The sequence below is a fragment of the Fusarium coffeatum genome (assembly GCF_003316985.1).
Source record: "Fusarium coffeatum strain FIESC_28 chromosome Unknown BRIP53273_contig_84, whole genome shotgun sequence".
In the NCBI taxonomy this organism is placed as follows: Eukaryota; Fungi; Ascomycota; class Sordariomycetes; order Hypocreales; family Nectriaceae; genus Fusarium; species Fusarium coffeatum.
The window spans coordinates 197,272-208,772 of record NW_022157880.1 but is presented as its reverse complement, the minus strand read 5'-3'; the positions used below and the strand labels follow the sequence as shown (position 1 = coordinate 208,772).

The window sequence follows — 11,501 nt, the reverse complement described above, 5'->3', positions numbered from 1 at the left end:
AACCTCTAACTTGACTCCTTGCTCAAGAGTTGTCACTGATGCATTTCTCTTCGTCTGTTGAGGAAAAGAGGCTGACAATGGCATCTTGGCCAATAGACACACAACAGGTTGTTGTCAGCTACTGACCACAAACTGGAAGCTTCTGCACTGTGGGTTGGTCTGTGTACGTTCCATCGTCAAGGTGCAAGAGTCGAGACCTCAGCAGCCAAGACTTGGCTCCAATTCACAAGATTGTCCTTTTGTATCTATTCGTGAGCTCAACGTGGCCATGCCGCGTGCCGTCTTTCCCATATGCCCCGGCCACGCTCTCTTGGCAAGTGCCTTTTCTCATACACGCCGAGGCCAAGAAAGCGATCAGCTCGATGAAGCTCAAGCAATACCCATCGTGACGTGACACACACTTCTCTTGTCTTCAGTCATGACATCTGTTTAGAAGACACACTAATGAATCGGAGTCCTCAAAGATCTTTTGTACACAGTCCCACACACTCCGGCAGTCCTTGAAACCGGCAATAGAGCGGGTAGACGATATTAGCAATGTGCTTCCTTGAATATCATTCGTGCCTCCGTATTGCAATTTGTACAGCCTTTTCCTCTTTTGGTAGAGTTTTTGGTCAACTCCCCGAACGAATTACCACGCGGAGTCTCCTGTATCAGTCATCAGTCTTGTGACTCGCTGAGATTTAATTAACTGACTCGGGTGTCACTTTTTCTGCAATAGGTCATTATCGTGAATCTATTATTATTTTTTACATGTCCTATTTCGGTATGGGTATCGTTGTTGCGCTATAAATGAATCCTCCCTCACTCCTGTTTTTTATCATCTTGGCCTTCCCTTGGCAGTAGTGACATCGCTGCCTGTGTCCTTATCATATCCGTATTACGCAGCTAGTCACAGACGAACTTGTCTATCGTCTTGGCATAATTCCCTTGCGTATCATGTCATCTTTGCATGATTGGTCTGCCCTGTATGGAGAGCTTACGTCTCATACTACCTCATCGTAAACTCTCGTATTACTTGAAAAGTCGCTTTCCAGTACGCGTCGAAAATCGATCAACACCATCATGCTGCTGCGCATGCCAAAGCTGCTGAACACCCACCCCTCTACTCTCTCCCGAAACTCGATAACGTCTCCATGCTTCACGTAGATGGTCGGGTCGTAGAGGTCCGCGCTTCAGGTCGGGCTCTTCTTCAGCTGCTGCTGGGTCGTCGTTTGTAGAGGGTGGTGGTGTGGGTAGATCGCTTTGCTTTTCTCCTGCGTTGATCCATTCGCCTTGTACGTTGCGTGCTGCTTCGATGATTTCGCCTGCGAAGAGCTTTGCGACGGCCTTGACTGCGGTACTAACGTTTTGGGGGACGGATTGTGAGACTGTTGCGTTGACGACCTGTGGTTGTTAGTGAAATTCTAGTGAGGGATGTAGATTGCTTACTCGTTTGACGACGCTGTCTGCCAGCTTTGCCGCGCGCCAGAGCTCATATCGGTTGTACTGTTGTGAGTCAAAGGCCTCGACAAGCATAGCTCGTAGACGAATCTCCTCTTGTTTCTGCTCTTGTGTTCGCGCAACAACATCCTCCAGCGCCATCTCAGCCTTCTCGTCATCCTCATCATCTTCTTCCTTCTCACCACCCTGTCCGCTCACAGCAGTAGGAGCACGTCCTCCAACAAGACTAGGCGTAGCCTCACTCGCATCATCCTGCTTCGCGTTCTTGGCCTTACGACCACGCTTCTTCTTAGGAGCTCCGCTAGCAGTTGTACTGACGGCGCTGCCACTCACGTGGGATTGAGCATCGACAGACGGAGATCGTGGGTAAGGAGATCGAGCTTCGGGAGGAAACGATGTTTGGCGAAGAGGATGGTTTGCGGCTGCGGCTGCGACGGAAGCTTGAGAGAGGTTTGACGGTTTGCGACGTTTGAGAGGAGGCGCGTTGTCCATTCCTGAAGAGCGCTTCTTGTTGGGGATTTGCGCAGGTGATGGGTAAGGCGGCGACATGCCCGAAGGTGAAGTAGCGTAAGGCGGAGAAGCCATGGTGGTGATGTTTCGAGATGCGAAGACAACAAGGTGTTTACCAATCGAAGAGAAGCACGTAAACGAGCTTCAGACTGGCGCTTCGGCAAAAGATACGTATTTCGATAGTGCTATCCGTTTCTTTCTCGAAGGTTGTTTCGTTCTCACGGCGTTCGGAGTGATGACCCGTGCTACAACGCGTTTCTCAACACCGAACGGAGACCGTGATGATTCTCCTTGTTTGCGAGATCACGTGCATAACACATGATCGGACCCACGGCCGAGTGTTTGATCAATGAGAAGAACGTAAATTGACGTCAATCCCCACTACTGATAAGATAAAGCACTGCAAAATTATTGCCGTTGCGCTGGAAAGCACTGAGCACCCCCGCGAATTGATAGCCACGGGCCCCTCTAATTTTTCGGCTCTCCGATCCGGCCATTGGATATTTGTCTTGGACCCTGACTCGGCTCTGTGCTACTCTTTGGACCTTGAAGCTGTTTTGCTCTGCTTTCTACTCGTTTACTTTAGAGCCCGTTTTCTTTTACGGCTTGGTTCTTATTTATACTTTGGTCCTGGAGAATCCTTCTTTCTCCTATTCTTCCCTCTCCAATCTCTCTTCTCATCACCATCAAAAAAACATCCCACTTCAGAAAAAAAAGCTCGCCACCATGGCCCCCTCCGAAGACGGCGTCATCCCCTCGCACAAGCGATCTCAAGACGCTGCCAGCATCTCCGGCTCGTCCACCAGCAGCGACGACTCGGCCCGTCGCAGAAAGCGTCGCGAGCGCAAGGAGCGCAAGAGGAAGAACGGAGAATCATCCGCTGTCAACGGCGCAAAGCCCAATGCCTTCTCCCAGCGTCGCAACAGCTTGGCTAAAGCTTCCCGAGACCCCCGCGATGAACCTCTCCCCAAGAAGCGTCCATCAACTGTCCCTGTTGTTGCAGAGGAGGGCGCCATTGTCAAGGCTAGCAGATCGCCCAGTCCTGTGATTGACTTTGATGGTCTTAGCAGACCTAGTATGTTTTTGTTCTGAGCTACTGATTTATTCGCGCTGACCTTTTCTAGGCCGTGGAACGAGGGAGCGAAGAGAGGAGACGGAGGAGCAGGCTGCTGAGCGATTGGATCGTATGAGAGGTGCTGTGCGCACTCTTCTCGAATGCGTCGGCGAAGATCCCGATCGCGAAGGTCTTCTCGATACTCCTTCGCGCTACGCAAAAGCTCTTCTATTCCTGACCAAGGGATACCAGGTCAATGCGGAGGACATTGTTAACAACGCTCTATTCAGAGAAGGACACAGTGAGATGGTCATTGTCAAGGACATTGAAGTTTTCGTAAGTCTCCTCACTCCTCAATTGAGACCAACAAAACTAACAGAACTGATCAGTCTCTCTGCGAACATCATCTCGTCCCATTCACAGGCAAAGTAATGAAAAAATCCCTCCCGACTCCGCAATCCTTCGCTAACTTTTTCCACCCCCGCAGATGCACATCGGCTACATCCCCAACGAGACCGTCATCGGCCTTTCCAAACTACCCCGAATCGCCGAGATGTTTGCGCGCCGCCTTCAAATTCAAGAGCGCCTAACCAAAGAAGTTGCTCACGCCATCATGGAGATCCTCAAGCCACAGGGTGTCGCCGTAGTTATGGAGTCGAGCCATCTGTGCATGGTGATGCGCGGAGTTGAAAAGACCACCACCAGTACTATTACTAGCTGTGTCCTGGGCTGTTTCGAGCGCAAGTCCAAGACGCGCAACGAGTTCCTTAACCTCATTGGCATCAACAAGAGATGAGAGGAAACAATTCTTCCACAAGAGAGACGAAGCAATTTTAACATGCTTATGATGGACATAACTATAAGCAATTCACCATGTTTAGGAAGGGTACATTTACATACCCAGATACCATCACTTGTCATCTGCATTTTCGGCGTTTTACGGTTTGGTGTTTTTTTTCTCCTTCGAGGGACGGTTTTGGGACACAGAAAGAAAGAGAGGCCGTGTCTTCAACATATTCAGGTCTAAGTTGTCATCAAATATTGGAAAAAACAGGCGGGTAGAAGCGTTAATTAGCCAGTCCCATTAGACACGTCCGGGCTCAACGCCCTGGAGAGAATTTGAATAAACAAGTCATTATCGTATGAACAAGTGACGGTCGGTATAAAGGATGTCATCATCAACATTATAACAAATGATCTGTATAAAGCCATTTGGCGACTAAAATCCTAGCTTACACACCTCGACGCCCGTCATGCATCGTACACATATAGTATAAGCGATTTTTACCTAATTACATTGTGCCCCCTGACTCCGTTCCGTCTTTGGTATTTTTGTTAGCCGAATGAGAACGCCCTGCACCAATGTCAAACTCAAACAAGCTCACTCCCCATCGAGTAGAGCATCCATGCCATTTCTCTCCTTCTCCAATGATGCTGTAGTCATCCTAACGTCCCCTGTATCATTCCTCTTGTCATCATCTTCGTCTTGGTTTGTCATCTCCTTGAACATCTGATCCACGTTGCCTTCATCTTGTCTCATCATATCCTCATCCATTGGGTTAGACAAGCGTCTGTTGTCGATGGAGCCACGACCCCAAACATTGGGACCCCATAGTCTTTCGGCTTGCTTTCGGCCGAGCTCAGTTCTTGACAAGATCTCTAGAGCCTTACTCTTTTCTGCGTCACCATGGAAGTTGATGACATCGTCTTGGCCTTGAAGAAGTCTATCTTCCAAAGATATTGAGGAAACATCCGCAGCCAACTGCGGTCCACCAACTCCTAGTGGCCCAGGATGCAAGCCGTTATCGAGGTTGATGGAGTTGTCCCTGGTATGACCGGAAGAATGCGACTCTCGACGTTCAGCATGTCCAGTCGTGCTGGGGCTTCGCTCAGGTCGCGAGTAGTATGGTGCTCCCCCAAAACCTCCAGCTGCGGGTGGTGGTGGAAATGTACCCGATGAAGCGTTGGCTGCTGCGGCCGCCGCTGCAGCTTCTGCATTCGCTGCTTTACGGCGTAAGCTGTTGGCTTTGCCTTTGACGTGCTCTGGCAGGTCATCGGGGTTATCGACACCATACTCGGCAAGCATCTTTTCGAGCTTTGTCGGTCGAGGCTTTCGTGTACTCTTGGAGTTTTCTTGGATTGGTGGTGGATCTGGAGCGACAGGGGAATATTTGTGAAGCTCTTGACGGAAGTAGTTGGTTTCGTATGCCAACAGTACTTCGGCGCCTTCAATCTTGCGTAGGTAGAATCGTTGTGTCTCTACTTCAGCTTCCGTCGATAGTAGTGGGCTGCAATACCGTGCAATATGTTGTCGGAAGTTTTCCGCATTCTCGATGATCTTCATCAACACTTCTTCCTCCTCTGGTTGGAAAGGCAGTTGTTTCATATCCTCTGCAAGAAGTACCAGATCCTCCAATTTCGGTCGCGATGCATCTCGAGGGATCTTCATGCGCCAGTCACAAATTGGGCATGTGTAGTTTTCGTCTTCCTTGACCTTGCCTCGAGCAATCTTGAGGCACTTGTAATGATACCTAAAGAGTTAGTGTATGCCAATGGGTTGCCGATGTTGAAGACTTACCATTCGTGACATCTCTCGCATTCAATCATCATTCCAGCCTCAATCTTTCTGCAGATGCAAAAGACTTGTCTGGATCGACTGTCATCCCACTTGTTCGCCCCTGGTTCAGGGCTGACTTCTCTCGAAACAGGCTCTCCAGGCATTCTGGGCGTGTCGTGCTCTATGTCAAAACAGTCGATGTTGCGTTCCAAGACATACTCCAGATGACTCTTGAGAATGTGTAGTGGCGCGTTAGACTTGCCAAACAACTTCTTTCCTCTGCGCATCCAGTCTTCGTGGCGTTTTCGTTCGTTTTCGAGATCAAGAGTGCCGTTGGGTTTCGAATTGAGCTCCTCCAGCTTCTTCTGAATATCCACGACCTCGTTGTATTTGGGTCTTTTACGGAAATCGGGATCGTGACATCGCGTAGTCAGGTCGACTATTTGGCGGTGCGCTTCACGTTGTTTGTAGAGAATTTGGTCGACAGCAGCCAACGTTTCTTGTGAAACGGGAAGCGCGTTCAGCTGTACTTGCGCCGACAGAGATTCGAGCTGTGGGTAATGAACAAAGTCTGCAGCGATAAGCTCCTTGGCCTTTTGCTCCCATTGCTGACCGGAGTTCATTTGTTCACGGTAGTGAGTCAAGTGGTCGTTGTAGGGAGGAATCTCGAGTCGACTACCCTCCTCAATAAGATCCGAGACCTCCTTCAAAGTCATGTAAACTCCTCGATTGCTACGAGCTCGTTCGTTCCAGCGCGATTGTTCCAATACTTTGGACAACTGATCAACTTCAGGGGTATCCACGTTGAAGCTGCGGCCTTCCTCAAGAAGCTCTTCGATTCGGTCCGTTGACAAAGTAGCCGTGTTCTTAAGAGTCTGGATTGCGTTGTTCTGGAACTGCTTGATAGCCTCGGCGCGTTCTTGAAGCTGAAGTATTTCTGGACAGTCAAAACCAATACGTTCAGCATCTTCCAAAAGTCGATAGATGTTGCTGACGTTTCTAGACTCTCTCTCCTTTTGATCATGTTCTGCATTGCCAATGGACTTTCGCATGCCCGATTGCCAAGCTTTCTCGTTCTTACGTCGATTCTGCTGCTTTCGGACGATATAATTCGTGGCCTCTTCAACCCAATCATTGCACCGATTGACAAAATCTTGCAGGACTGACAGTGAAGGTAGATCGTGGGGAATACGCTCACCCTCATGAAGCAGCGCACGTAACGATTTGAGAGATGGTTTTGGCTCTTCATCCAATAGCTTCTCATACTTTTGTTCCCATAGGTCGGGGGTCTGCGCTTTTTCCAAGACCTTTTGGTGGATCTCTTCCATGTCTTTCTTTTCCTTGCGGAAATAAAGAATATGTTCAGCACCCTTGAATCGCTCCTGTTCGGTAATCTCACAGCACGGATGGTATCCAGCATGAAGTAGGCAAAGAACCTTGCCCGACTGTAGACACTTGAAGCGAGACAGATATGAAAAGGCCTTGCAGTAAGAGCAGCACTGTTCATCCTCATCTAGAAGATCCTCATTCTCGGTCTTGAACTTTAACGAGCAAGACTCGTCGCCTCCTATGCCTTCGCATCGATGGACCGCCGCTTCAACATGCTTGGCGAGGAAATCTGCTCGTTGCTCAAGTTCTCGTTTGTGAATGCGGTCGAGGGCGGGTGCCAGCCATTTCGCAGTTTGAATGGTGAGAGTGCTTGCTGTGCTTTCTGCGGCGGTCCACAGGAGTTCATCGTGAGAGAAGCATGGCTGTCTTCGGAATAGTTGCAGTCGTTCCACACCAGCAAGACCATAAGGCTCCCATTCTTCGGGTGCAAAATTGACGGCTTCGTTGCAGTTGAAGCCATGGTTGAATCCAGCATGGTAGGCTTGCGGGAAAGTAATGACGAGCTGACCTGCTCTTTGGTCGAGGGCGTACACGCGAACACCTGCTTTCTTCAATTGCTCAGGGGTCAACAGTGTGACCAACTGGAAGAGGAGATCTGGCTGTGTCTCGAAGAGTTCAGGTACAGCTTCCTTCATCGCATTTTCGAACTTTTCAGCATCTTCGCCCGGTATACCATACCATGTCTTGGTAGCGCCAAGATGTTGGTAATTGGCGGAGTAAGCGTAGTGGTCCTCGTTGTGCCAACAGAAGGTCGAAAAGATCATACCCACATAAACCCAAGGAACTGTCATGCCCGAGATGTCGGATTTAATATGCTTGAACAAACTCTCTCCATGGAATGGAAGAACATTGAGGTTCCAAGGGTCTGTCGCATATGGGTTGCTTGGATCCCTCTCTGCAGTCGGAAATCCCGAACCATGAGTTGTGCAATGGATATCGGCTCCGTATTCGACCTCGACAGTCTCCTCAAGGTCAGCAACCAGTCGCCAAAACTCCGTCTCAACGTCTTCTTCGGTAACAGGTCGATGGCAATTGAGCTCATGATCAAAAGGCATCTTCTTCTCAAAATAACCCTGCTTGAAGTCGTTGGCCTTTTGTTGGAACTGCTTGAGTGAGTACAGACCACCCTCCTCGAAACCGAACTGGCCATCTCCAACCAAACATCGTGCGCAATTCCATTCGCTGTCGGGCTCACGCTTCAATGGAGGGTCGAGACATCCTGGATGATAGGCATGATCGCAAGACTCGCAAAGTAGAAGAGGATTGTCGCTTCTTCCACAAGTTTCGCATTTCTCGCCTGGTGGTGGTGGTTCCTCTCGTGGTATTCTTGGCACCGAAGGACGGAATGGCGTCATGTGCGATCCAGCCACAGTGGGGACAGCATCTGTCGATGTTAGTCTCAAGTCGTAGAGCCAATGAAAAATGAAATAGGTCATCGCAGTTAAAATCCCTGCGCTTGGTCGCCAGCGTCAAGGTGAACTGGAATGCGACAATGGAAATTGACGCCGAAGGAAAATAGTTAAATTGTTGCAACATACCTTTCTTGAGTCGCTTGCTACGACGGCTGCTGGCCGCCTCAGAATCATCCATGTCAATGTCCTTTCTGCCTGAATCAGAAGACTCTTCACCACTAAGCTGACGCTTCAATGCTGTAGGCTTCAGGCTTGATCCTCGGATATCTGGTGTATTCTTTGCTGAGGAAGTAGGACTGTCGAATCGCTTAGGATCGGGGGTGAAGCTTGTGGGCTCACTAGTTGCGCTGCGCTTGGCACCATTGGAGCCGGAATTCACAGCTGTGAATCCAGAGTTGACCGCAGTAAATCCCCCAGACGTAGGCGCTTGTGCCAGAGGCGGTGCATCGTCCATAGGAGTGTCGCGTTCTGTCTTGACTCCTACAATAGTCGCCTGCAAAGCATCGGAGGCATTGCGCGCTGGTGAATCGCCTCGAACACTAATAGGTGTATTGACATTGGATCGTCTGACCGGGGTCTGTCCAGGACTTGGGGTCAATGGTCCACCATATTCCTGCTCCAGCTGTTGATGAACACCAGGCTTCGCGAGTCGGAGGTACTCCTCATACGGGCAAAGCCATCGCTGGTAGGAATTTTTTAGAGATGTCGACAAAGATGACATGATCTTGCCACTGTATCCCAAATCGCGTCCGATTTCAGCCCATTTCTTGTGTTTACAAACCTTTTCAAAGCCGCCCCTAGATTCAACGGCTTTCTTAAGTCTGTAAAGATCAAGTGGTTTCTTGTCAACATATGGCAACCGATGAAGATTGGTGCCATGTTGTTTATGGAATTTTGAGAGCCCGTCGAGATAAGTGAGATTGGCACGTGTACCTGCAACATGTCAGCCAGAATTCATGATCAAGGGTGAAACACGTACTCCCTTCCACAGAGTTCAACTCTTGTTTTCGGGTCCTAAAATGAAATTTCTACATAATTAGCACAAGTCGCAAACGCGCTGGCGTCATGCCGTACCTCGGTATCGATTGCAAACTCTGGGTTCCAAGAATCGGGAGGAATAATCTTGCAGATACCAAAGTCCTTTGCCTCTGGTGTGATTTTTCGGAGGTACTCAAAAGGATCCTTCCATTCTTCTTCTGTAGGTCGATACGTGGGTGCCTCTTGGAGACCGTGTGGTCGGCTCTCCTTTGTCTTTTCCCTTACTGCTGTGGGTTGTCCACGACGTTCAACTGATGTCAGATCCAAAGCAGTACTCGAGAGCGAACTGAGAGGTGTCTGTGGATTATTCGGGTGGTATCCGTTGGAGTTGACCTTTGGCTTCGGTTTTGACGATGTGCCGGCGGGCGTGGCACTGGGTGAGCTTCGCGTACTTCCAGCTGTGCTGTGTGTGCCTGTAGGGGCGGCGCCGGCATTTGGTACTGAAACCATGGTGGATGATGTAGATGAAATTGACGGCTAGTAAACTGATAGAGAAACGTATTGGAGGTATCGATCGAGCGTTACGGTTACGCGGCGTGCGTCGACTTCATACTCGGGCAGTCCGTATCGTCAATGGGATATCGGCATCGCAGGCGACAAGTCTCAGTCGCGACAAAGACAGCTTGTATAGGTAGAGGAACTTGGTGAAGCAGCTGAAGGGCGAAAGGACGGTATATGTTCAGCCTAGACTTGTTAATATCATGTCTGTGATTACCATGTTACGAGGGAGCACCAAGATCCATGTCCAACTAACACGGGGAATAAGATACTCACAGCAAATCAATATAAAATTAGTGGCAGGTACAAAACCCACAGTTAATATCGTGAAAAAGCAATCGCATTCGATATTCTTTGTCGTGAGAGCAAACCCAACATCAAAGCGTGATTGTCGATGTTGGTTATGAAAGAGACCAAAAGTGAGGAAGGAGCGGAGGGTGTGGGTGGGAACGATGGGAAGGTGGGAATGGGTCGAGGGAATCAAAAGGTAACTTTAGATCTTGGAGGCGCGAGCAGGACCAGACCAGTTCAGCAGCGACTGTCCGTCCAGCTTAGCTTCGGCAGGTACCTTTGCACACAAAGGGAAAGAGACGGGGGTGTGAGGGAAGGGTGCGGCAGGAGGTTACTGGTCTGCGCGCCAGTAATGACGGGGGTGGTACTTCCATTTAACACCACACATGGCGCCAGGTACAAAGTATAGTATCCGCCGCCCTTGTAGTGGTTCACAGTACGGAGGAAGGACCGGTGGGTTCGGACCAGGAAATACAAGCATACCAGGAGGATTAATCTATACAGCGACGGGATATCATTTGTTTATGGACATTTTTGAGTCTGCCCCAATATCGTCAGTTGTCTTGACGTTTTAAATGTTTATTCAACTCCTTGTTGGTCGTTACAGCGCTGAAAAACGCCGTCCTGATACAGGGACCCGAAAACTCATGTGGCGGACCCACTAGAGACGACATCCGGCCGGTGCCCCCATTACCGAGAATCACATTGTCAACGTCCACAAAAGGAGCATCAGACAAAGGATGTGGGCTCTATCAGTGAAATATGGTGAGAGTGGTAGTCTTGCAGGAGGTATTCTTACTAAGACATGGTCATTGCGACAATATCCCAGTTCAGAGCCTCGTTCTGAATCTCCACTTCATCACCCTGACGTGAAGCGAACCTTCAGGGAGGATGCCTACATACAGCCTTGTGGGCACGTTGCTATCGTGATTGATTATTGTTATCGCAACAGCACGTAAAACAAAAAGAAAAACATTCGACACTTGATCAATCTCACTCTGACAACAACCCGTCAATTATCTTACGGCCACGTCGTCATTGAGAAAAACAACATACTGTATGCCGAATGCGGCAGTAGGTGACATTGGGAGAACTCAGTCACGCGCTGACTGGCATCATCAATATTCCTTGCTCACTCACTGTGTGGCTGTCCCCTAAAAGTCTGACGGGCCACCAAAAAAAGGAAAGAAAAAAAGAAGCGGGCCCAGTGAAAAATCCAAATCCAATCTGATATTGGACTCTCAATCAACAGGGGTTGGTTAATAATTCTTCGCTTCCGAACCAATCATGATGAGATGACGTTCAGCGC

The 11,501-nt window shown here is 49.3% G+C and overlaps 3 protein-coding genes across 3 annotated transcripts; 1 reads left to right on the top strand and 2 right to left on the bottom strand.

Moving 5' to 3' along the window:
* Positions 1-1,014: 1,014 nt before the first annotated feature.
* On the bottom strand, positions 1,015-2,028 carry FIESC28_04112 (uncharacterized protein; the record flags this gene model as incomplete). Its single annotated transcript, XM_031158259.1, has 2 exons — positions 1,015-1,386; positions 1,432-2,028. The coding sequence occupies 2 exons, from the start codon at positions 2,026-2,028 to the stop codon at positions 1,015-1,017; spliced, it is 969 nt and encodes a 322-aa protein (XP_031017708.1).
* A 651-nt stretch (positions 2,029-2,679) lies between these two features.
* Positions 2,680-3,803, top strand: FIESC28_04111 (uncharacterized protein; the record flags this gene model as incomplete). Its single annotated transcript, XM_031158258.1, has 4 exons — positions 2,680-3,028; positions 3,078-3,343; positions 3,397-3,435; positions 3,495-3,803. 4 exons carry the CDS (start codon positions 2,680-2,682, stop codon positions 3,801-3,803), a joined length of 963 nt encoding a protein of 320 aa, XP_031017707.1.
* A 585-nt stretch (positions 3,804-4,388) lies between these two features.
* FIESC28_04110 (uncharacterized protein) lies at positions 4,389-9,853 on the bottom strand (the record flags this gene model as incomplete). The annotated part of the gene is made up of 5 exons (XM_031158257.1): positions 4,389-5,538; positions 5,586-8,337; positions 8,492-9,298; positions 9,345-9,393; positions 9,440-9,853. 5 exons carry the CDS (start codon positions 9,851-9,853, stop codon positions 4,389-4,391), a joined length of 5,172 nt encoding a protein of 1,723 aa, XP_031017706.1.
* Between the last annotated feature and the right edge of the window lie 1,648 nt (positions 9,854-11,501).